Source organism: Pundamilia nyererei, unplaced genomic scaffold, assembly GCF_000239375.1.
Source record: "Pundamilia nyererei isolate P.nyererei 1_Seehausen unplaced genomic scaffold, PunNye1.0 scaffold00265, whole genome shotgun sequence".
Lineage (NCBI taxonomy): Eukaryota > Metazoa > Chordata > Actinopteri > Cichliformes > Cichlidae > Pundamilia > Pundamilia nyererei.
Window position 1 is genome coordinate 460,072 of NW_005187666.1, and position 19,542 is coordinate 479,613.

General features: G+C 40.7%; 2 protein-coding genes across 2 annotated transcripts; both read left to right on the plus strand.

Annotated features, from left to right (window-relative positions):
- Nucleotides 1–1,810: 1,810 nt before the first annotated feature.
- arpc1b (actin related protein 2/3 complex, subunit 1B) lies at nt 1,811–7,033 on the plus strand. The gene is made up of 10 exons (XM_005750197.1): nt 1,811–2,042; nt 2,557–2,690; nt 3,454–3,558; nt 4,809–5,031; nt 5,126–5,233; nt 5,404–5,640; nt 5,732–5,807; nt 6,048–6,247; nt 6,433–6,523; nt 6,609–7,033. Exons 2-10 carry the CDS (start codon nt 2,627–2,629, stop codon nt 6,645–6,647), a joined length of 1,143 nt encoding a protein of 380 aa, XP_005750254.1. The 5' UTR covers nt 1,811–2,042; nt 2,557–2,626; the 3' UTR covers nt 6,648–7,033.
- Nucleotides 7,034–8,751: 1,718 nt separating this feature from the next.
- Nucleotides 8,752–17,262, plus strand: LOC102196325 (monocyte to macrophage differentiation factor 2-like). The gene is made up of 7 exons (XM_005750198.1): nt 8,752–9,205; nt 14,172–14,253; nt 14,465–14,625; nt 14,776–14,850; nt 16,567–16,668; nt 16,811–16,880; nt 16,971–17,262. The coding sequence occupies exons 1-7, from the start codon at nt 9,192–9,194 to the stop codon at nt 17,175–17,177; spliced, it is 711 nt and encodes a 236-aa protein (XP_005750255.1). The 5' UTR covers nt 8,752–9,191; the 3' UTR covers nt 17,178–17,262.
- The last annotated feature ends 2,280 nt before the right edge of the window (nt 17,263–19,542 follow it).

Genomic DNA, 19,542 nt, shown 5'->3' on the forward strand with positions numbered 1-19,542 from the left:
GTTAAAGTTTTAATTTTAATTTCAATTCAGGCTAGATTTTTTTTTGTGCGCAACGCAGATTTTTCTGCGCAGAGACCGTGCCAGCAGTGCGCAATTGCGCACGCGCGCAGCTTAGAGGGAACATTGCTTACGAGGACATTATACTCCCACTCTTCTATTGAAATTTAAAACTAATGTCGTCACATGTGGATATCAGGACCTTCTAGAGTAAAATCAGGTAAAAAGATAATTCTTTGTTTTTACATTTATCAGGTCCCAATCAGTCCAAATAGCAAAGAGAAATTAAAAATGCATGCCATGAAAGAGTTCAGGTCTTAGGAGGTTAAAGAAGGCTTCACCTGCTTCCTCATTCGCAAGGGGTCAACGCGTTTTGTTTTTTTGAAACCCTTGAAAGTCTCAACCATGAAATAATTTCCAGAAAATGGACATATTTGAGCCTTCTGACAATTTAAATTGTAAACCATTCAGTTACATGTGAGTCACACTGATAATATAGAGGTCTGTGCCAAATATGATGTGCTTGGTGTTAACAAGGAATTTGTGTCTCCTTCCAAGATCATGTGAATGGGTGTTTCACTCGTTAGGTGAAACTACTACCACTGTGGATCTTTAAAATATCCTTTTTACTTTCCACACATACTCACACATAATCAGTCTAACTGTAATTGTACAAGCAATTTGTTAAACGAGTTGACAGTATTTTGGCAGTATTTGAAGTCATTAAAGTCCCAAAATTAAAAAGAAAAATAATACACTGTCTTCCAATAAAGGTTGGGAAATTAAATGAAGTGTCTTATGAGTGTGTGTGAGATTTAGGCCCATTTGAAGTTCATTAACTCCAAATTGGAAACAAAAGTACCTGTGAACAGAGCAGCTCACCCGTATAAAACAAGTAAGCAGCACGGCATGAAACTCAGTCTTAACCTTAGCTTCAAGGCTCTCACTGACTGCCAGTTTTATGCTTTTCCTTTTAATCCCAAATGGAAATTATGAGGAGTAAGGAAAATCTGCTGCTGCCAAGAAAAAAGTGATTAAGGCAACGTGCTTCTTTAAAAGCTTGAAAGAAACGCTTTGACATAGCAGTTAAAGTCTAATGAATAGACGAAGTAGTAGTCCAGTCAGTGTTCAAAGAAACATTGACTGGACTTACAGTAAAAAAAGATTTCAGATCTATAAACGCAACAACAAGAGCTCCAGTGGTTTCCACACACACTGTTTGCAAGTGATTGTGCAATAAAAAGCAAATTAACTTGTTTTCATAGCTAAATGTTTGAGGTTGCACTGCAGTGATGCAACGGGGTAAAACTAGTTGGCGTGCAATCATAACAAGAAGATAAATGAAGAACAGGACACATAATGTAACTGGTAGACAAATAATAGCAAATCCAGTGTAGAGCCAACCCCTTTCTCCTCCTGATGCCACCCTCTCCTCCCTGCAGATTCCTCCCTCTTCTTTCACTTCCTCCTTTTTCTTTATGCAGACAGCCCCGTACGCCCCTCCCCCTTCTTTTCCGTGTCTTTCATGCTTTTCTTTTCCTTTTTTTTTTTGCTTCCCCCCCTCAGATTCAGCCTCCTCCTTTGTGCATAACATTGTATTGTGTTTATGCCCCTCCCTCTTTTACTACTTTTAACACTTTTTTTCTGTTCCTGTTTAATAATGTTAAAGTTCAATTAAAGAAAAAGTACAGTTTTGGTCCCCCTTCTCTCACATTTCTCACGCCACGCCCATGATTTCTTTATTTCCACCCTCAGAACTGAAAAACCTGCAGAAACTTCCTGCCTGTCTCCCCTCTCTGAGCTTCACTGTACCCTCCTCCACTTCCCCCTCTGACCTCTCCTCCCCTCTCTCTCTTCAGCTCAGCTTCTCTCTCTTCCTGCACTCACTCTGTCGTTGGCGTTCGCGTTGACTGGCCAGAGTCCGCGAGCTGAACACCCTCCACTTTATTTGATCCGCTACTTTCCTCTGCTTTCTCTGCTCTTTTTTTTTAAAACTCTCTCCCATCTCTTCAGCTCACCCATTCATCTCTGTCCTGCCCTCGGGGGTAAGTAGCCTAGAAAATATTTAACAGTTGACTGAGTGTGGTTAGGCACTCACTCACTCACACACCCACCCACCCACACACACATATTTGAGTATAATGCATTTTCTGCAAAGAAATATCCAAAGCGTGCTACAGGCAATCGTGCTTCCCACACATTTGTGTTTTAGTGTTTGTAAAGTATCTGATAGAAATGAGAGAAATTTGATTTTTTTTTCCCCTGGTTTCTTCCTCCAATGGTTGAGTGTCTTTTTCTCTTTTTTTGTGGGGATGTCCGTTACCTTGGACCTGCATAGTTTCTGTCATTCCTCTGAAAGTCTGGATTTCATTAACACGCTCTGAGTGAGATAAGTTTAGCGTGTTTCACCCACAAACGGAGTTTAAGTCAGTTCATTACGTATCAAACACTTTGGATCATTTCACGGTTTCATTCAATAAAAAGACTTTTACATTTCTTCGTGTACTTCAACACTTCCTGCTTTCAACATGAAATGCAACTTCTGTTTTTTTTTTAAAGACTTGACAGCCCACCAGCCTCTGGTTCCTCTCCTACTACTTCCTGATCTCCTTCTAACATCTGATTGGTCATGGCGTACCACAGCTTCCTGCTGGAACCAATTAGCTGCCATGCCTGGAACAAAGATCGATCCCGTAAGTCTGCCCGCCCTCTCTGATTGGTCACTCTTTTGCTCTTCAGTGACTTCCAGTGGTCTCATCTTTGAGCTGAGCACAACATCATGGGTGCATATTGCTCTGACTACAGTCTGTGACAGATGGTGTAATAGCCCAAGGTTTGCGACTGGCTCCCAGGTGGGAGAAGGTATTTCCTGTTTCCTGTAACAGTGGCGGCGGCGTCTGTAGGCCTCTCTGAGTGGTTCTTACTCTCCGTTAGCTGGAGGAAACCAGAGCCTTATATGGATGTTTTTCATCAGTACTTTGGTTTCTGGGCAAAGCGGATGTAAGAGACGCTTTAACCACGCTGTTCGAGTTTCACTCAGGTTTGCAAAATGAACAGTTTAGTCATTCTGTGAAAAAAAAAAAAAGCACACCGAAGTAAGCCACACTGCTGTTCTAGGACAAACACTGCTTCACTGACTCATCTGCTGACTAAAACATGCAGCCTTTGCTACAACGTTACAAAAAACAAAGATCGCAGGTCTTGTGCGCCTTCTATTTAAAGATGCTGTGTGTCTGTGTGCTGCCTCCAGGCTCATACATACAGTGTTTTTTTGTTTTTTTTCTCTCTTCTCATGTGCCCACTCAGCTCTTCTGTGTTACTCCCCACTGAGCAGCCCGCTGTAAAGCTTCTCGTGTCAGTCACGCTGTACTTTGTCCATGATGAATATTGTGTTCGTACGGTTGACCATCTGTGCTGATATGGTTTGAAACACAAACTTCTTTGTTTCCGCCACAGAGATTGCCCTGTGTCCCAACAACCACGAGGTCCACATCTATAAGAAAGATGGGACCAAGTGGACCAAAATCCATGAGCTAAAGGAACACAATGGGCAGGTGACAGGTGAGACACAGCAACACTAAAACTAGTTAGGGACTTTCTGACATTGCCTTGTTTCCCAAAGGGTCGGATCCGCATGTTTGTTTGGTCTTGGAAGCAGCACTGGCTTGAGACCAACTGAAGTTTGGTTTGCATGTAAGACGAACGTGTTAACCCCTAAACCTCAGAGCCACTACTCAAGTTCACCAATTCTGAAAGTGAAAATACAAGATTTTGTAGAATACTTTAGGTTTTTCTGTGACATCGAGCACAAGTTTCCATCATTTTTTGGGATCTGCCTAAATCGATATCAAGGAAATGGCCATCCAGCTTTTCAGTATTGCTAAATCTGTGGTTGCCTTATCCAGTGGTACAAAATAAATCAAGCTGTAGGAACATTTCCCCACCTCTATGTGATTATTAATGCTCATATTGCTTAATGTCAAGCATCAGATCAGCCATTCCCAAAGTCAAGAGTGCTGCGGCCTCCTTAAAAACCAGGAAATACCACAATCTTTAATCTTTAGTCTAATCAAAATACAAGAGGAAGTGATGTACTTCCTTGAAAATTTTATTCAAAAAACACAAAGAACACAGGCTGTTGTCTATAAATCGCTAATGCTACCCAGTCATATAGAAAGCATTTAGGCTAATGTGTGACCCACCTGCTACTGGGACACAAACTTCAAAACAAGAGCAGATAAATATATATAAATGTACATACTTGTGAGTAATTTTTACGTGAATTTCTGGTGTAACTGCAGCCCACCTGCAGTACCTTCACACTCCACCAGGGGCGACTTAGATTAGCAGAGGTGACAGCTAGCACATAGCTACCAGCTAACACCTGCCCCTATCAAAGTGCCCATGCCCATAATAATGGATTACTTTAAGCTTTAACACAAACTAAGTAAGTGAGTTATATGAAAGGTGCGGCTCAATACTTTTGTTGTAGTGTATGCTCCTTCTACTGAGACTTCACTGGTTTCACAATTTCCTGTCATTGTCTTAAACTACTCTAATCCGCTGCTGGCTATGTAGATTGCCAGTAAGTATAAAGACATCAAAGTAGATCCCAGTCACTGCACAGTTACTTTTATCTCTTTGAAGATAAAGAAAAAAGACTCTATAGATTTTTAGTCAATTATTTATTTTGGATACATTTGAGACGTTGATAATAGCAGAGCTCTTCTTCCTTTTCTGCCTATTTGATGTAATATAGAGAAGTGAGTGGAAATGTGTTCCTGAGAGTTTTTAAAAAAAAAATCTCGCAGGTATCGATTGGGCTCCGGAAAGTAACCGCATAGTTACCTGTGGAGCGGACCGTAACGCCTACGTGTGGACCCTGAAAGAGGGAACATGGAAGCCCACCCTGGTCATCCTCAGGATCAACCGTGCCGCTCGCTGTGTGAAATGGTCACCCAAAGAGAACAAATTTGCTGTTGGCAGCGGCTCTCGTCTCATCTCCGTCTGCTATTTTGAGCAGGAAAACGACTGGTGAGCGAATTCACTAATATATGCAGAAAGCTTTATTTGAATACTAAGAAGCGTCCTTGGAGAGAGTTTAGCAACCATCTCTTGTTATCTGCAGGTGGGTGTGTAAGCACATTAAGAAGCCGATCCGCTCTACAATCCTGAGTTTGGACTGGCACCCCAACAACGCCCTTCTGGCTGCTGGATCCTGCGATTTCAAATGCAGGTATGTCACAGACAGGCTTAGCTTTCAGCTTTATTAAAATTAAAGCTTCGTATACAGCCCAACACTGACGCTACTCCTAGATATATAAAAAAGGAAAGTCCTCATACAGTCCATGATATATGGCATGTGGGTTTCAAAATAACAATATATCTCCACCCTCACTCTCACAGAGTGTTTTCAGCCTACATAAAGGAGGTGGAGGAGAAGCCTGGGCCCACTCCCTGGGGTAGCAAGATGCCCTTTGGGGAGTTGCTCTTTGAGTCCGGAGGGTCTCCAGCAGCAGCTCAGACTTCAGGAGCAAGCGGCGGCTGGGTGCACAGCGTGTGCTTCTCGCACTCTGGCAACCGCCTGGCCTGGACCTCCCATGACTCAACTCTTTGTGTGTCCGAGGGCGGCAAGAACGGCACGTAAGTGAAGGCAGAGCAGTGTAGCTGGGCGTGTTGTGTGTTTACATTGCTTTGTGTGCTCCACTCTGACTTTTTGCTACAACTTCCACAGGTTGACCAGTCTCAGCTCGGAGACACTTCCTCTGCTGTGTGTCACCTTCATTACTGAGAACAGCTTGGTAGCAGCTGTGAGTATTCATTTATTCAGCACACACAACAGTTCCTTTAATTTAATTTAAAGTAATTTTATAATTTTATATCCCAAACTTTTCTGGCCCAGTGTCTCCATATAAATAATGTAAATAAATGAATAAATAGCGCTTTCTGGCTGTATCTATTCTAGCATCCAGAATAACAAACAAGAGTCTAGTCTCTCATATTTCCAACCTGATATTGTAATATCTCCTTTTGTATGTCTTTTCCTCTAGGGCCATGATTGTTACCCGGTGCTGTTTGTGTATGACGGTGCCAAAGGCAGCTTGACATTTGGTGGCAAACTGGATGTTCCTAAGCAGGCGGCCCAAAAGGGCATCAGCGCCAGGGAGCGTTTTCAGAACCTGGACCGTCGAGCCTCGGAGACCCAGAACACCGACAAGGACCTGAACACTCTCCACAAGAACAGCATCAGGTCAGGAGAAAACAAATGCTTCGTATCCATGAAAATTAAAACCCCCAAAAACCGAGTGGTGATGTGTGGTTGGGTATGAGAGGGGATTTGGTTAAAGTGATATTTTTTTTAAATACAGCTATGAAAACCCTAAAACAAATGATATGTTACTACTTGGCTTTCTCACGTCTCAAACAATATTTCAGCCAAATCTCTGTGCTGGAAGGAGGAAGAAACCAGTGCACCAAATTCTGCACCACTGGTATGGATGGAGGAATGGGCATTTGGGATGTCAAGGTAACACACAGACAGACACAGACATGCAGGATTGCCAGGTATTAACTACCACAGTGATTTCACATGTCTGTCAATGTCTTTTCAGTCTCTGGAGTCTGCCATGAAGGACTTGAAGATAGTCTAAACTGAAGTTTACATTTCTCCGACCAAAGTTGCTCCCGGAGTTATGGAGAAAAACTGCTGCCTTATTACCCAAAGCTTCTTGGCCTTATTTTAATCAGGTATATTTTTTATATATGCAGGTTCAACGAGCAGACTTCAGTTCAAACAGTGTTTGCGATCTCTCTGAAGCTTTATGCTGAGCTTGTTACATTCAGTGCTGTATACAGAGGGACTGACCACATGTCTGCAAACGGTACTTAATGACTTAGATTAGAGCTCAGCCTGAGCTGACTGCTTAAAGCAGGCATTTTCTATTAATCAGAATGAAATGCTGCAATAATTGTTAAACGCTTATGCTGGTCATAATATGCATTTAATAAAAGATTACTGTTAAAGTGCTCAGTAGAATCTGGTTCGTGTGTGTGTGTGTGTGTGTGTGTGTTTACGTCTGTTTAAATCTGGATTAAGGACTTTGAACCTTTCAGCTCATTGTTTATTTGTCTGTACAGATGGACAACTTAAGTTCAAAGTTCGAACACTTACAGTTTTAACTGAGAAAAGTTGCTGTCTCGTGTGACGCAGATGAGATTATTTTTTTCTAACCTGGGGAAAAGCTAATATTTTGTATAAAAACAATGTTGTAATGTAATATATTATTCCATTTTTATAAAATTTACATCCTAAAACGTACTGGTTAGATAACATAATGCTTAAAATTAACGAACACAAGTTTGAAAAACCCGCCATGAGTACAAAACAGCAATTTTACAACTTCTTGGTGTTATATATCAGACAGTTTGGCGATGCCCTGCTATACTCACGTTTCATTAAAGCAATCAATTCGTTAACCTCTTCAGACCAAATGTCTTATCTCACCGAGTCTTTCAGTTAAAGCGAACAGCAAGAATTCCTGTTGCTGCTGTCGTGCCTGTAAACTGTAGGTCGAATCAGGTGGACAGAAACGTGGGATTATTACATCTGTAATGTTGAGTTTACCCATCCCTACTACTTTCAAACCCCACTGCCTAAGAGTAATGAACATTTGTATGTGAGACACAGGATCAACATAACTCCACATACTCATGTATTCAGTTCCGGTTCTTTAAAAGCACTGATGGGTTTTCAGCCAAATGCACATCTCCTCATCCACTGCAGTGTCTCACGTGATAGATCGATGCTATTAGATTGTTAATACAGGTACAATACTGTCTAAGCTGTTGCCGTTGTAGCTGCTCATCGATTGATGGGAAAACATCCTGCTGCACAAACTTGCAAGTGTGTTTTGGTCTTGTTGATGTTTAAAAAAAAATCTAATCAAATACTTTTTTATCTTCCTCTATAGTGCTCAAACTCTTAATTTTTTTTAAATTAACTGTGACATGAAACTCCCAGGTGTCAGCAGTGAATATTTAGCAATTAACCATACAATATATATTTATAATTAATAGTTTTCCAATAGATCAGGTGGAGCAAAAAGTATCCCTCTGAGTAAAAAAAAAAAAAAGCCAAAAACAGAGGACACCTATCAGCTATCAGACCTCCTGCCTCTTCCTAAGTTCAAGCGACCTGCCAAGGTCAGGTTTGAAATGATAAAATAGTCAAGACTGAAGCATCAAAGGGGGAGATATTCTGACCTGTAATGTATGTAAGGGGCTGCCAGTAAATAAATAGATAACTGAAAAACGTGTCAGTGTGAGGAGCTATTTCTGCCCCACTTGGTTCCTGTAGCATATCTCATTAATTCCCCCGCAGAAACAGAAAATTACATAAATGAGATGTTTTTATAATTACATTCAGATTCAGTAATTAAAATCTTGTATATTCAAGATATCTGGTTCTTTATTAAAAAGCGACAGTCCACATATTAGCAGCAAAAGTCTCTATGTGTCTCAAGGAAGACTGAAGACACAGCCAGATGACATCACAGTGACGTCACGGGGTTATATTGTTCATACCTGGTAAAACGCCGCGCAGACTAGGAGCCGTAGCTGAGTGTCGCTTTAAATAATCCTTCTCTGACTCGATAATTAGATGCGTTAACGTCGTCGCCTTATTACATAATACCAGTCCCTGAGAGCGCGCCTGCGCCTCCACCTAGAGACCAAAGCAGGAACTGCAGGCACGACTTGCCTCTGAATCAGCCCCTCATCACAGAATGATGTGGCAGCCTTCAGTGATGAAGAACAGCCCCCCTCACCGAGTCGTGATGAGGTGAACCGGCGGGGAGAGAGAGAGAAAGACAGAGAGAGAGAAAGAGCGAGAAAGCATCAGCACCGACTGAGACTCATCCCCTCGTCCCCCCACTGACGCCCACACTTCCGGACTGGACCCTCTGGAGGCGGCTGGGTCGGGATGCATGCGTCTCCCAGTGCTGCTTGAGATGTGGATAAGACGACGACGGTGAAAAGGCGACGTGCTCGTTACCTTCCATTAAACCTCCTCGCTGCAGATCTGAACGCTGAACTAATCAATTATCGGCGGCCAACTCGCCCATCACTCACAGGGGGGATTCAGGCTTTGGCCACACTGTCTGTCTGCCGTCAACTGTTGCCTATTTCCTCTGTAAATGAATCTTGTAAGGTGGGTGAGCTCATTCAATATACGGTTAGAGACTGGAGATGAACAGAAAGGCTGCTTTTTGGTAGTGATGATGATGATGAGGTCCAGGATGCTCATTGGGAACCAGCTGTAAATAACTCATATGTATTTTCTGCATGTCTCATAATTAGTGATGTATCTTTTTCAAATTTCTATATTCAAGCTCAGGATTTCTTTTATTTCTTATTTTATTTTAAGCAAACACACAACCTGCAACTTCCCCCTCCTCTTCATCTTGCTACTTCTTCCTTTTTCCTCTTTCCCTGTGATCTTTGTGACACAGAGGAAAGGCCACCCCCTCCTCTTCCTCAGCCTTTTCAACTTTATTTAATATCTGGCACACAGAAGCCAACTGGATCTAGGGTGAGGCTGTCCCGAGGACAAACGAAGTAGACCAATGTTGCAACTCAGAATTATTTTCATTCTCAGCTCATGCTCTGCTAATCTGCTGACTGCTTTTATGCTATGAATCAGCTGATCATCTGTTCTGTTCGCTGTCCATTACAACTTCCACACTCTGAGTTATATGTTTAGTGGTCTTGTTTTTAGCTCCAAACCCAACCAAACTGAATTGATGTTAAAAAAAAAATGCTTCCAAAATAGAGTCATAGGTATATATAGAGAGATACTTTATTATTATTATTATTATTTGCTTCAAAAAATAGGCCAACTGAGGCAATTGTGGGAGTAGTATTTGTTCCATCTCGCGAGCAGAGACTGTAATTCCCACAGCTCACACATGAAGTCATGTGTGCCACATTATGGGCTGAGGCAAAATTATCATGCTGCTTCTTTTAATCAGATATGATGTCAGTTGTCTTTTATGAGTACATCACAGCTAAATATATTTTTAGCTGCTTCACAATGCAGGGCACTTTAAGGAAGCATGTGGTGGTTACTTTTGTTATGTAACATTTCTAGATTCATTTATTCATTCAAGCGCTGTCGAACATGTACCCGTCACAACTTCCTGCCACAGGACCCGGGCTGGCTTTTTCTAAGAAAACACCAAAACGATTAAATGATTCAATCAAGACGTCAGAGGAGCCTTAACAAAAAAAAAACAGAATGAAATTTCCAGTGGTTTATCTTCACAGCTGTGACTAACTGCAGCTTCTCTATGTTGTGTATCAGTCTAAAAAAGAAATGTTTTTGGCCTTTGGATGTATTAGCGTGACAAGACGGGGGGTAATCTCAAAAGTTTTGAAATAGCTGATAGATCAGATTTTCCCAGCTTTTTGCAGTTAGGTTTACTAGGATATATAGCTTAAATGATCAGATTTTAATCACCATTGTGGTTCTTTAATCTATATACTGTCTAATTTAATCCAAGACCTGTTTGATTTACAGTGCTATAACAAAGAAAAACAGTTATATGGCAACTGTTTTCAGCAGTGTGTGGATGTTAACTTTATTATAGATATACATGATAGCACAAAGACCCATGAAGTAAAGCAGTGTTAATTCATGTCCTGTGTTAACTGGACCGAGGTCTTCACGGTTCATTTAGACCACAGAGACGCAGAGATGTCACGGGGTTTCCACAGCTCTGCTCTGCCCCATGAGTGTGTCCCTCTGCCTGGCCTCTGGCCTGCTAATTATCAGCCAGCTTGATAAAGTCATTAATGACCTGACCAGGCCTGCTGGGCCTGGCACTGACACACACTTGTATGTGTGCGCACTACAGAGAGTAAGCCAGACAGTGTGAGGCCAGTGTTGGATACAGGGTGGGGAAGTCTTTTATTTGGGACAAGACGGTGTTTCTGGGCTGGGCCGGTTAGTATTAATAGCTCCTAATGAGTGTCACTCTGAAAAACAAAGCAGCAAATGGAGGAGAAAGGGAAGTGAAAGGTGCTGCCATCCTTTTTACATCATCTTTCTTTAGTTCTCCTTGTGTATATATGTTCATGAAGGATCATGAATGTCTTATCAGCATTTTGACAACAACCACGCATATACCCACAGCTGTGATATTCCTCTTTTTAGATTATTTAGAAGTATTGTTTCTGCAGCCGCATGCATGCACAGCTCCTCAGATAGACAGCATAATTAGCTGTTGGGGGCATTTCATAAAAACAAATGGATTCTTTGAGGATCTGAGCGGTATTCCCTTTCCTTCTTTTTCATGTCTTACGACTTACAACATGTGGATGTGCACATGCTTACATTTTGTGTGTCTGCAAAGACGTCATTTGCCTTCCCTGCATGTTAATTTCATCATTGGGAAGCAGAGAGGAGCCATGGTGGGGGAACGGGAGAGGGAGGAGGAAAGAGAGGCGAAGAAAGAAAGATGAAAGCAGCGAGGAGTTTTCTGTTGTAGGGAAGAGGGGAGGACAATCCCTGCCTGTGGTTTCCATGACAACAGTGACATCACTGTCAGGGTGCTACCTCCTGAACTGTTTGAGTTTCTGTACTGAGTGTTCGCAATCAAACGAACAGATCGGAGTGTGCGTGTGTATGTGAGAAAATGTGGGCATGGCTGTATGTGTGAGCCGTTTCTGAAAGAGATCAAACCTCTGCTTCAGTCGCTCTGTGGTTACCCACTGTTGCCAGGCAACGGCAGTCATGGCAACAAGTTGAAGCATGTAGTAGCGTTGCTAAGCGAAACAAGAGGGTGGGGTGGATTGTTAGCATTGAGATACAAGTGGGTTTAAATATCATACACAGTAAATGTGGTCTGCAGCTTAATTCTACAAAGTCCTATTAAAGTGGACCCATTACTCTTGTTATATAAATTCTGTTGCAATGCCAGATGCTCATTACAAACATGGACAAAGCCTCAAATAATTACATTAGTGTATGTACAACAAATGTTGGCCAATAGCTCAGGCTTCAGACTGACTTTTTTTACCCTTGATTCTGTATCATGTCAGTGAGAGTAGATAACCTAATTTGATCATCCTGACGCACTCCCAGGCTTGGCTGTTAGACTCAAAGCCCCGCCCACCTGTTGTTCAAACCTTGTGAGGAGCAGTCAATTAGAAAACAGTTGGCGTAAAGCGAGAACAGCTTGTTTCAGTCAAAGGATGAGTTAAGTGTAAGGAAAAAAGGAACATATTGAAATATGGATTATGCAAAGAGTCCAATTTTATTTTATTTTTTTAAACTGACCTTTAAGCAAGCAACATGTGCTCCATAAACCCCAGTAACATCCGAGGTATATTTCAAAACAACACCTAACAGCTTAAACTGAAATACCCATTTCTATAGAATACATATTTCATTAAATATTGCCATAATTCAGACTGAGAATTTTTTGGAGTGTGTGTGTGAAATTTTTTTAATGCCAAATTACATGTACTGTTTCTGTTATATTTACTTATAAAGGAAAGAATAAAGTTAATGAGTAAATAATTACAAAACAGCAATATTGCTTAAAATTCAAATTTTGCATATTTGCATAAATGACCACTAAGTCTGAACAGATCCATTTGTATGATGGAGACCTTTGGCTTCGGTTAATGAGCGACCCAGTTTGTATGTATTTTTAAGTGTAGATGTTAAGATGATGAAGCATTTAAATGTGAGCAAATGTGAAATGTGTCATTTGCATAAATGCTGCTGCCTGTAATAAAAAGAAAGGTAGCACTTTATAGTACAGCTCAGTAATAACATGATAATAGTGGTGTAATAATCAAAAATTTGTAACGCACAGTTAAAAAAACTGTCCAAAGAGCTGCACAAAACAATAAAAACTTCAAAAATAATAGTACAAGATCACAAATTTAAATGTGCCCGCAATACAAAATAACCACCACCAGTTTCAGATTATGAACCCAAGAATACCATGAAATACAGCTAGGTTTTCAGATTTAAAGACGGCAATAATTGGAGCACTTGCAATGAACACAGGAAGCTGGTTCCACGATGATGGATGCAACTGAGAAAGTCCTTCCATCTGTTTGAGCCCAGAACAGAGAACACGAAGTCAGAGCTTGTCACTATATCTAAGAAAAGAGGGATTGTGTGAAGGTGAATAAGAGAAATCATATAGGTGAGTGCCTGACCAGTGAGAGCTTTAAAAACTATTTATACATCTTGAATTTAATTCTTAAATGGAAAGGGACAAAATGTAGTGAAGCCATTATGGGAATGATATGATCTAATTTCTTAGCACCAGTTAAGTCTAGATGCAGCATTTTGAAGTAACTGGAGGCAAGATAGAAACTTCTAAAGGAGACCACAATACAGCAAATTATAACAACAGGCAACAGGCTCGAATTACTTTTTCTGTGTAAGGATTAAATAGAAAATATTTGAAATATTTGACGATAAAGCTCTGTTTTGACAACAGATGACAATTTGTTTGTTAAAACGTAGCTCAGGATCCAGATTCTTCACATGAGACTTAACACAGAGAGAGAGGGGACACAGTTTATAAGGAAGAGAAAAAGAACCTCCCAATTTATAGGAACTAAGAATGAATGAATTGGCTCTTGATTTCCATTAAGGATTCAAGAAGAGGAGTTATAGAGCCAGGAAAAGTGAACCCAAAACAGACACTTGGGGGACTCCGTAAAAAATAGGAGTGAACTCAGGAGACAGGAAAGGAAGGCTCTGTGTTTAAGATGGGAATTAAATTGTTTCAAAGCTATAACTTTAATACCTGGCTTTAAATCCAGACTGGACAGGTCCCAGAAGGCCAGTGGAATTTAAAAAGAGTAATAACTGGGAGCAAACTACCTTGCTGTGTGAAAAAGGAGATAATAACCACATAATACTAACCTTCATGCATATAATTAGAAGATAATATACAATAGCCTATTGATGAGCAATGGGAAATTATCATTTTAATACACACAGGTTATCAAACTGTTAACAAAATTTTACTGTGTTGTCACTAACTGGAATTATCACCACATCATTACCACCCTAGTTATTACACTATTATATAAATTTCAGCTAAGTATTGCACAGTAAAATTGTTAATAAATGTGATCATTTGCAGGTATATGAACAATCGTGTTCCTCCTAACAAGAGATACCAGCCCACCGAATATGAGCATGCTGCCAATTGTGCCACGCATGCGGTAAATGTACACACACACACACACACACACACACACACACACACACACACACACACACACACACACACACACACAGAAAGTGATCATTAAACCCAGTGAAAATAAGAAAAATCATCATTACATAACATCAGCAGCATCATGCTCGTGTTTACAGTCAGTCCTGCCTGCCTCTTTGTGCCTCATGTTTCATTTATGCTATGAATTCATTTAGTTGTGGATAATCCCCAGCCTGCTGGGAAGCTCAGTGTTGCACTTCCAGTCAGAGGACCAATGGGAGCGGCTGTCAGCCTGGGTGTATGGGGCGGGGCTCAGCTCACTCTTCATCATCTCCACCCTCTTCCACACTGTGGCCTGGAAGAAGAGCCACTTACGGTATATACTTATATACACACACCCACATATATACATTGTAGCACAATATCTGTGATGCATTGGATTATTTTATATCATTTTTAATAATGATGTTTCATATCTAAACAGTGTCACTGAGTCGTTTCTGAGCTGTTTCTGCTCCCTCTTCAGGTCTGTGGAGCAGTGTTTTCACATGTGTGACAGGATGGTGATCTATTTCTTCATCGCTGCTTCCTACGCCCCTTGGTAAACAAACTAGCCTGCTAGGCGTGTGTGGGTGTGTGTAAACTGTATATATAAGTAAGTACATTATTCAAATTTTATTTATATAGCTCATTTCAACACTTGTGGTACAAGGAGCTCTGAATATGAATAAACACACAAAAGATGATTAAAATCAACATAACAGCAACAGACATAACACAGAACCCCCAACAACCACCACCTCCAGCACATATTACAGATAGCAAATAGTGTTTCCAATAACTGGCACTCAGAGAGTGTTTGTTGAGCTAACTGCAAGAAACTAATCCTCAGTCTGGGTCCGTTGTGAGAAAATCTATGCACCCTCCTGTTGTCAGTCATGATTAAGTTACATAGACTGTAAATAAAAGATGACATTATTATTATCTCCCCCCCCCCCTTCTTTTCTTTTTAAGCAAGTGAATCTGACTTAAAATTGGTGTTAACGGTGAAAACTGCTCTATGCGGTTTACAAAGCGTCCATTAGTTCTGATTGGATTTCATGTCATCAGAAGATTTTCATTTTCATCTCATTTTTATTTGGAGGCAAAAGTGTCAATACGTTTTATCCTGGTTTTTGTCCTGTTTTGTGTTTCTGTTTTGTTTAGTTATTATCTTGTTTTTATAAGGGTGGCTGTAGCTCAGGCGGTAGAGCAGGTCATCTACTGATCGGAAGGTTGGTGGTTCGATTCCTGGCTTCCCCTCGTCTGCATGCCAAATATCCTTGGGCAAGATACTAACCCCAAATTGCTCTCCGATGCATCCATCGGAGTATGAGTGTGTGAATGCTACTTAGAAAGCACTAAGAACAATGTGCTTGTGTGAATGGGTGAATGCACAAGTTGTGTAAAGCGCTTTGAGTGCTCAGAAGAGTAGAAAAGCGCTATATAAGAACTAGTCCATTTACCATAAGAAAAAAAAGGTTGGTGGTGAAAATTATTGGTCAGCGAAATTAAAACTGCTGAAAACACTGCAAACTTAGGATCTTATCAGTGACAAGTTAGCCAAAGCATATCCTGTTTTATGAGCTGATTGGAATAATAGTTTAAAAAATAAACATCATGCTGTATTTTAAAAGATCTGCAATTAGAAGATGAATCCATGAGATTTCGTCATGCATTGTCAAAGGTATGTGCCTTTTTTGACGTGACGCTGTGCGCCACCTTATTGTTTACATGACATTAATTTCTAAAATAGTGGATATAGACAAACTACCATTGCTGTTACTCTGACTATCTGCAGTTTTACGGCAGTTTTACGTGTGTATATCTAAGTATACACACGTAAAACAGCAATTACTGTCCCTCCATTTAGAACGACAGAGGCGTTCGAAGTTCACTCGGGCACCTCTACATTCAACACAGACGCTGTCACAACCCAAATCCCAACGTCGGTTTTGAATAAATTTACTTTTTAGAAAAATTTTAATTTATGTACGCTATATGCATTTTGTTCATTCCTAAGTTGTGATTCTATACCAATCAAAATACTGTCTTTAATAATTAACATTTGAAATGCTGAAGGCGTTTCAAAATTAGCTGCTTTTCCAGCAAAACAAAAACTTTACTGAAGTACTTAAGGTTTTGTAAGGGTACAAAACCCTGTTTAGTCTTTCCCTCCCTTTTATTTTTAGCGTTTACATGTGGACAGAGATATTTTTTCAAAACTGCACGTGTAGATGGTATTTTTTTTTGATTGATTGATTGATTTTTTCAACAGGCTAAACCTGCGAGAGCTGGGTCCCTGGGCGTGTCACATGCGCTGGTTAGTTTGGGTCATGGCGTCTTTTGGAACCACCTACGTCTTCTTCTTCCATGAGAGGTCTGCTCACATATTTATTTTCTTAGTATGTCAAATATTTAAACTTCTTTTAAAATTGATTAAGCTTTTTCCAAGCTGTTATTAAGATTGCCTAACTTTACGCTCAGTAACACCCGTGCTCAGTAACCCATTGCTGTCGCAGGTATAAGCTCATGGAGTTGATCTGCTACACAGTGATGGGAGTTTTTCCTGCCCTGGTCATCCTCTCAATGGTGAGGCCACTCATATTTTCTGCTGCTTGATTGGGTTTAAAATGACCCATTAAACAGTTTAAAAATAATAAACTTAATGCCTCTTCTCAGCCGGAGCAGTCCGGGTTGTGTGAGCTGCTGGTCGGCGGGGCCTGCTACTGTTTGGGGATAGTCTTCTTCAAAAGTGACGGCATTGTCCCATTCGCTCACGCTATTTGGCACATGTTTGTAGCTATGGGAGCGGCCATACATTACTACGCCATCTGGAAGTACCTCTACGCCCAGCCACCCAACCACCAGGTCCACACCTCCAGATGACATCAGCACTGACCTCACAGGAAGTAACTCCTGTTTCTGAGCGGATACGAGGGGCTGTCCACATTCAGGGGCTGCCTCATGTTGAAGGTGGGGGGATGGGGGGTGGGGGGGGGGGGGTAAACATGCACTTTTCAGTGTGACAGAAACCAAAACTAATGGTGCATTCAGGTCCCTCTCATCAGTTCGAAATGTCTAACATTTCCATGTTTATCACCAAAAAGTTGCCTTCAAGCAGCCAGTGAATGAATGGGTAAAACGGGTCCAAATCCAAATTAAATCTTTTGCATCGTCTTCACACTCCTACTTTTCTAAAAATAGCACCTTTAAAAAGCAATTTAAACTACTTTACTTTTTCTTTGAGGATAAAATAAAATCACATCAGTGTGCTGAAATAGCATAAAATAATGTAATGGAATACAGCACAGTGTGAAACACAAAGAAATACTTTAAGCCCTGTTTTAAGACAACAGTTAATTCATGCAGGTCTTGCAATTTTGCTTTGTTTTGCAGGTACTTCTCCTTGTTTAGCTTTGAATCTGGGACAGGAAGTACAGCTGGCCTAGATAATGACTGATGGAGTCAAAGATGTGAGACCTTAATGTGACAGCTTTGATTCAGTCTGAGGCAAAGCCCAGTGTGGAAAATATTCATGAAACACTTCCCCGCTTCTTGGAAAACTCAGAAAAAAACTCATGTGTCTGTATCAGTATTTTATTCATTCAGATCTTCTGCCGTCTGAATTTTAGACAGGAAGTTAATCAACCCTTTTTAATTTAATTCTTACTAACTGATGACCAACTGAATCCAGTTACCTCCAGTGATGCAATACCTCCTGACGTTCTGAGCTGAGAGGGCAATCAAATGCACCATTTAGCGGTTAATTATCACGTTTGGTATACATGAAGGATAAATATGGTGAATCTGAACTTCAAGGCTGGCAGCTCCTGAACTGGGACCCCCCCCCCCAGTATTTTCCAGGACTTTGGTTTCAGGGGTTAATCACTATTCTCGGAGATTTCTCTCTGTGCCGTGCGCGCCCAGATTTAGTGTGCAGAAGCGGAATTGAGGGCATTGTCTATTTGTCAAGAGGAAGAGCACTATTAAAATTGGCAGACTCGACTCATGAGATTAATTTTAGTGTTTTTAGTTTGATTACACTAAGCAGGCTGCAACATCAGTAATTTACTATTCCCAATTCAGAGCGCTAGATAGTATTATTACTGCTATTGTTATTAGATGTGCTATCTACACCATAGTACTCTGTATGATTTTAACAATAGCTGCTTAAGTCGGTGACTTCCTGTGAAGTTTTTTAAACATGATCGTAGAGTTTTTTTTCTTTTTCTTAAGTTGAACACTCAGATATTTGTAGTTTTAGTCTTGGAGACTTTTACTCGTGTGCTTCCACATATACCAGTCGCCACACTTTCGATTTTTGAGCATAAACACTGAATTCTAATACTGTTGTCGATTAGGTTTAGTACGTGAAGATGCAGTATTTATCAGAGACATACAGCACATGCCGACTTCATCTATATTTTCTTCTGATCTTCTCGTTGTGTTACTCGATCATCTTCTCAGTCTTCATCCTAAACGAATGGAAAACAGCTGATAGCTACAACATGGTTGGAGCTCAAACCACTGTCTGATTCAGCACTGCCAGAAGACTTACTGCCGTTAACCGATAGCACACTACTACCATATATGTATGTTTCACACTTGAAAGGAAACTGAAGCTATAGTATTGTTGAACAATCTGGCCCGATAATAAAGGCATCTCAGGTGCGTGTGTGTGTGTGTGTGCTCGCGCGCGTGTGCTCGCGTGTGTGTGTTTGCCCAAGTGTTTGTGCCTGTGTGTATCCTATACTATCTGACTACCATGAATCCAAAGCCTCTAACTGGCTGAGTCTATGTTTACACGTGAATGCATGTACCTTGAACACATCAAAATATATCTGAAACATGTATGTATTCTTAGCGTCGAGTTGTACGTGCTGCTTCGTGGTTTAAAGGACGAAGCAGAGTGTGATTAATGTGGCGAGAGGATTTTAAAAGGTCGAAGCAGCTGGTATTTAAGGGTTGTCAAAAAAAACTTTTTCATTATAGTTTCACTGCAGTATGTCGGATCATCTGGGCTTAAAAGTCCAAGGAAGCCACATTAAAAAGGACCACTGCAGCTGCTATGGTTGTTTGCAGCTCTAAGCAAATAAATGCATTTTATTTATTTATTTATTTATTTATTTATATGCTGGCACCTCCCCATACAGCTTCACCTGCTCACTCACAGCTGCCCCAGAAGTTTTCTGCAAGTTTTACATATATGGATTTACATAATGGATAGAAAAGATTTCAAATCTTTACACCT

Excerpts from the sequence above, each read along its gene's own strand:
- LOC102196325 (XM_005750198.1), top strand. Across the intron at positions 16,669-16,810 it reads GTCTTCTTCTTCCATGAGAG|GTATAAGCTCATGGAGTTGA; the intron begins GTCTGCTCACAT and ends TTGCTGTCGCAG. Across the intron at positions 16,881-16,970 it reads CCCTGGTCATCCTCTCAATG|CCGGAGCAGTCCGGGTTGTG; the intron begins GTGAGGCCACTC and ends GCCTCTTCTCAG.
- arpc1b (XM_005750197.1), top strand. The coding sequence starts at position 2,627 with ATGGCGTACCACAGCTTCCTGCTGGAACCAATTAGCTGCCATGCCTGG. Across the intron at positions 2,691-3,453 it reads CTGGAACAAAGATCGATCCC|AGATTGCCCTGTGTCCCAAC; the intron begins GTAAGTCTGCCC and ends TTTCCGCCACAG. Across the intron at positions 6,524-6,608 it reads TGGGCATTTGGGATGTCAAG|TCTCTGGAGTCTGCCATGAA; the intron begins GTAACACACAGA and ends ATGTCTTTTCAG.